The 5637-nt window shown below is 44.1% G+C and overlaps 1 protein-coding gene across 1 annotated transcript; it reads left to right on the top strand.

The window, feature by feature from the left end:
- The first annotated feature begins 378 nt into the window (after window positions 1-378).
- CRP (C-reactive protein, pentraxin-related) lies at window positions 379-2653 on the top strand. The gene is made up of 2 exons (XM_011957186.1): window positions 379-543; window positions 804-2653. The coding sequence occupies exons 1-2, from the start codon at window positions 483-485 to the stop codon at window positions 1415-1417; spliced, it is 675 nt and encodes a 224-aa protein (XP_011812576.1). The 5' UTR covers window positions 379-482; the 3' UTR covers window positions 1418-2653.
- Window positions 2654-5637: the final 2984 nt, after the last annotated feature.

Below are 5637 nucleotides of genomic sequence, written 5' to 3'. Positions count from 1 at the left end.
CAGAAGCTGTCAGCTTTCCTTCGTCAAACTCTATGACTTGGGCTGAAGTGGGTGTTGGAGAGGCCGCTACCATGTGCACCCAGATGGCCACTCATTTAATATGTTACCATTTCCCATTATTTTCTCAGGATAGATAGCCAAAGTGGAACCCTGGGAGATTTCTTCATTTTTCCTGTCACAAAGACTTGGTAATTCAGTAGTCATAGGAGTTTGTAATAAATAACCCACATTGATTTCTCTGTTCTGGAATAATTTTGCTTCTCCTCTTCCCGAAACTCTGACACTTGCCCCAACAGGCAATGATGGAAAATTATTTACAAAGTGGCACAAACTCCCTTACTGCTTTGGATATAAATCCAGGCACGAGGGGGTAGCTCTGAGGCAAGAGATCTAGGACTTCTAGCCCCTGAACTTTCAGCCGAATACATCTTTTCCAAAGGAGTGAATTCAGGTCCTTGTATCACTGGCAGCAGGGTGTGACCATGGAGAAGCTGTTGTGTTTCTTGGTCTTGACCAGCCTCTCTCATGCTTTTGGCCAGAGAGGTAAGGGCCACCCCAGGCTATGGGAGAGATTTGATCTGAGGTATGGGGATGGGGTCTAAGACTGTATGAACAGAACAGTGGAGCACCCATCATGATGTGTGTGTGTGTGTGTGTGTGTGTGTGTGTGTGTGTGTGATGTGTGTATGTAACTGGAGAAGGGGTCAATCTGTTTCTCAACTTTAAACTCTATACGTAAGTGAGGGGATAGATCTTTGTGATCTGAGAAACCTCTCATATTTGCTTGTTTTTCTGGCTCACAGACATGTCGATGAAGGCTTTTGTGTTTCCCAAAGAATCGGATAATTCCTATGTAACCCTCAAAGCACAGTTAACGAAGCCTCTCAAAGCCTTCACTGTGTGCCTCCACTTCTACACGGAACTCTCCTCAACCCGTGGGTACAGTATTTTCTCTTATGCCACCAAGAGACAAAATAATGAGATTCTCATATTTTGGTCTAAGGACATAGGATACAGTTTTACAGTGGGTGGGTCTGAAATATTATTCGAGGTTCCTGAAGTCACAGTAGCTCCAGTACACATTTGTACAAGCTGGGAGTCCGCCTCGGGGATCGTGGAGTTCTGGGTGGATGGAAAGCCCAGGGTAAGGAAGAGTCTGAAGAGGGGATACACTGTGGGGGAAGATGCAAGCATCATCTTGGGGCAGGAGCAGGATTCCTTCGGTGGGAGCTTTGAAACACAGCAGTCCCTGGTGGGAGACATTGGAAATGTGAACATGTGGGACTTTGTGCTGTCACCAGATGAGATTAACACCGTCTATCTTGGCGGGCCCTTCAGTCCTAATGTCCTGTACTGGCGGGCACTGAAGTATGAAGTGCAAGGTGAAGTATTCATCAAACCGCAGCTGTGGTCCTGATGGTACCTCCCGGTTTTTTACACCGCATGCGCCCCACATCTCTGTCTCTGGTACCTCCCGGTTTTTCACACTGCATGGTTCCCATGTGGCTGTCTCTGGGCCTTTGTTCCCCTATGTGCATTGCAGGCCTGCTCCACCCTCCTCAGCACCTGAGAATGGAGGTAAAGTGTCTGGTCTGGGAGCTCGTTAACTATGCTGGGAAACTTTGTCCAAAAGAATCAGAATTTGAGGCATTTTGTTTTCATTTTTATTTCTTTTTAAGTTGGACAGATCTTGGAGATAATGTCTTACCCTCACATAGATGAAAAAACTGACACCCAGAAAGGAGAAATGATGTTTTAAAAAATGTCACAAGGCAAGAACTGAGAAGGAAGTGCTGGTCTTCTATTTAATTCCCCGCCCAGGACCCCCAGAAAGCAGGAGGGCATTGCCCACATTCACAGGGCTCTTCAGTCTCAGAATCAGGACATTGGCCAGGTCTCCGGTTTGGGTCCAGAGTGCTCATGATCATGCCATGGAACTGCTGGACCCAGGTCTCCTGAAATGGGAAGCCCAGCAATACTGCACCGTTCCTCCATTTTTCTCAAAGCACACTGGAAAGGCCATTAGAATTGCCCTAGCAGAGAAGGTCTGCTTTTTTTCCAGAGCAAAATGAGGCACTAGGTATAAATATGTTGTTACTGCCAAGAACTTACATAACAATGGTTTTCGTTTGCTCGCAGTGCTTTCTTAATTTTATGGCTCTTCTGGGAAACTCCTCCCCTTTTCCACATGAACCTTGCGGGGCTGTGAATTCCTTCTTCAACCCCTCATTCCCAATATACCCAGGCCACAAGAGTGGACATGAACCACAGGGTGTCCTGTCAGAGTAGCTCATCTCCCATCTCCCCAGCTCCCTCTCTGGAGGATAGTTGGATAGTTATGTGTTCCCAGCAGGACCAATTATAGCCTTTCCAAGGATTGAGTTATGGCCTTTGGGAGTGAGACATCTTCTTGCTGCTGGATTTCCAATCTGAAAGGACATGAACCTGGGACCACCAGTAGCCATCTTGTTTGCCACATGGAGAGAGACTGTGAGGACAGAAGCCAAACTGGAAGTGGAGGAGCCAAAGGATTGACAAACAACAGAGCCTTGACCACATGGAGTCTCTGAATCAGCCTACAGATTCAGAGCCTACAGAACCAGATCTACACCTGGACTGCCCAGGTCCATAAGCCAATAAAGCCCCTGTTTACTTGAGCGAGTCCAAGCTGTTTTCTGATGGTTGCTGTAGAGGTTGTGACTAACTTCTGTAATGGCCTTTGAAACCAAGTCCCTGTAACTTTACACTGCCCGTTACACAACATGTCCATGGCACTTTAACCTGTCCCTGAGAGTCCCCTGAAGGGATTCCCTCTGACAAGCACAGTTCCTCTTTTGAGACAGCTGGCCATTCATGTATGGCCAGTTGTGGGGGTTTTAATACTCTCATTCTATCATTATTCCAATTTGGGAGCAAAAACTAAAGATCATTGAGATCCATGAATCTGATGCCAGGTTCAGTGACTGGAACGCACTTGTCCCAGTTGGTTCCGGTTCTCTGTAGAAACAGACCACTCAAAGATGACAGCAGCTGGCTTCCTCCAGAAGTGTCCTTCAACACGGTCTTTCAGTACTAAGTGACCAGTAGAAGTTACTCCATAAAGACCACAGCCAGGAATGAATTATGGGGCTTCCTGCATATCAAATGGTTACCTAGGGAAGGCATATGGTAAACTAGTTAAGCCCAGAGGTTCTGGAATCAGACTGCCTAGGTTCAAATCCTGGCTTTACAACTTACTAGCTATGTGACCTTAGGTAATATAACCTCTTTATGCCTCAGTTTTCTTACCTACAAAGCAGGAGAAATAATAGTAAGTAGCTCAAAGGATTGCAATAAGAATCAAAGAAAATCATGCAAGCAAAGCACTTATTACAGTGCCTGGCACATAGTAAGCTCTTATAACAGTTTTCTGCTCTTATTCTTATTAAGCCATTTTGTATTATATCCATAAACGTAGATTCATTATACGCCATAAAAATACAACTTGGTAGAATTTATCTCGGTTGGCAGCAGCTGAAGTTTCTCATTTGCTAAGAATTAAGTTTGTAATGTTAGAAGGATGAATAACAAATCTTTGAAGCCATTATTTATGAATATTGACTTCTCTAATTGACTTTTGATAACCATTTGTAAGCACAGAAGTTAAGGATACATTCTCAGACAAAAAGGAGAGTGCAAATATTCTCTGTTGTCCAATTAGGGCAGATCCATCCATCCTCACATTCAGCTAAGCAGAAGAGAGGATGGATACTCTTTTCTAGTTAAATAATCCAGATATGTCTTAATTATAAAAGGCCATCCCAATTCCCCAGCGATGTTGGTTGAGCTAATATTGTCTTCAGAATTCAATTGCTTGCATCTTACTATACATAATGTAGTACACAGCCTCTGGCCTTAATAATTTGAGAACACCTGGTATTTGCATTCAGAGAACATTAACAAATCTTAACAAAGCATTCGTAGGATGTTTAAATTTAAGTAATTTAGCCTACTGGTGGATACATCAATGTAATCTTGTTGGAAAATGTATTTCCAGGTAACTGGTGAATTGTCGTACCGTATAGAGCTATTAGACGTAATCCAATTAAATGTTAGATGACATCTGCCAAAGATGATTCTGATTTGGGCATGTTGGTTCTAAGCAATGGTTTTTTTTTTTGCAGTAAGTGGAGAGTAAGATCAAGCATCCACCGTGGCCACTTCTAGCTGATGCTAATAAAGCCATGTCATCAGCACTGGTTTTCTGATAGAGTAGGGGCCATGGATCCAATTTTTCCGGAAGTAGAATCAGGCCTCAGGGAATGAGTTAAAAAGACATAGGGACAAATGGTCTATAAAACTGATAATAGAAAGGAGGTGAAAGAGGGGTGGTGGCCTAGTGCTTGAAGAGATACTGTGGTGCATTTACAGGCCAAATAAGAGAAAGTAGACCAATAGTATGAATCAGAGATGATGGAGGCTGCTACTTGATAGAACACTTTCTTTTTGGAACTGAAAATAGCCACATTGGTATAAGGGTTAGGGCCAGGCCTGACCCTAATGTAAGCGACTTAGTGTGGGATGCAATATAGTGACGTGCAGATTAGAAACCTAAAATCTCCCTGTGTCAGAAAAAAATATTAGCTCACTGGCTAGGCAACAAGCCTTGCGCACTTTACAAAAAGAGATGGTCATGGGGAGAACAGTCTTAAGAATGGGCTGCATGTAAGGCCAGGTGAGTGGATGAGAAGTCACCTCTGCGATGACACCTGGTTTATCCAGGCCCCAGAGAAGAGACTACAGGCTGCCTCAAAAGTGAGACCAGGATCTGATGGAAATGGATTTGGAGTCCCAGCTGACAAAGTAAGTAGAACGTTAAATCTGTGATATTCTCCCCCATGCTTTCACTATCCTCAAGTTTGATGTGCCCCAGGGAAGCAAAGATTGACAAAGGAAGCAAATGGCTCTAGATGATTAACCACCACCACCTAGATCAGATTTCCAAAGTATAGATTTCTGACCACTAGAATCCCAGGGAAAAGAGAAGCACTACTTTGATTTCCAGGTAGTTTTATCCTAGGACAACTGCCCACTAGTCTCAGATGGGTTGTCATACTTGCCTGGATTCATTCTCTTCAGCTCCCTGTCTCTATTTCATCTATGCATCTTTTCATTTCTTCTGTACTAGAACGTAGGTTAAGTGGGCTTGTTAGCCTTTTCCTTCAGAAAACGCAGACTCCTAGCTCAAATTTCCTGGATCACCTGGCCCAGTGATCACTTATAGTCTGCTGATTACAAGCATCATTTTCATCTGGGGTGTTTGAGTATAGATTCATTGACCCCAGTCCTCCTAGAGTAGATTCTCCGGGATTAGTGCTCAGGAATATGCAAGAGCACAAGCCCTTTTGTACCATGTGCTTTTAGAGCTATCACTGTAGTGTTTTCCGGACAGCTCAGATTTCTTACCTCAGGGACATGCCTGGCTCCCACTAAGCTTGCAGGCAGATGGTCACCTTTAAAGAAGCATCTAGTGCATCTGTACCCAGGTCATCCCCTTGGCCTACTTCTGGTGCATTCTTTCAGGCCTCATTCAGTGTGGACCCTTCTGTCCTATGCCCTTCATACACACAGATAAGTGATCTCCAAAGTCTCATCACT

This window comes from Colobus angolensis, unplaced genomic scaffold, assembly GCF_000951035.1.
Source record: "Colobus angolensis palliatus isolate OR3802 unplaced genomic scaffold, Cang.pa_1.0 Scaffold439, whole genome shotgun sequence".
In the NCBI taxonomy this organism is placed as follows: Eukaryota; Metazoa; Chordata; class Mammalia; order Primates; family Cercopithecidae; genus Colobus; species Colobus angolensis.
This window is presented reverse-complemented; position numbering and strand designations above follow the sequence as displayed.

Excerpts from the sequence above, each read along its gene's own strand:
- CRP (XM_011957186.1), top strand. The coding sequence starts at position 483 with ATGGAGAAGCTGTTGTGTTTCTTGGTCTTGACCAGCCTCTCTCATGCT. Across the intron at positions 544-803 it reads TCATGCTTTTGGCCAGAGAG|ACATGTCGATGAAGGCTTTT; the intron begins GTAAGGGCCACC and ends TCTGGCTCACAG.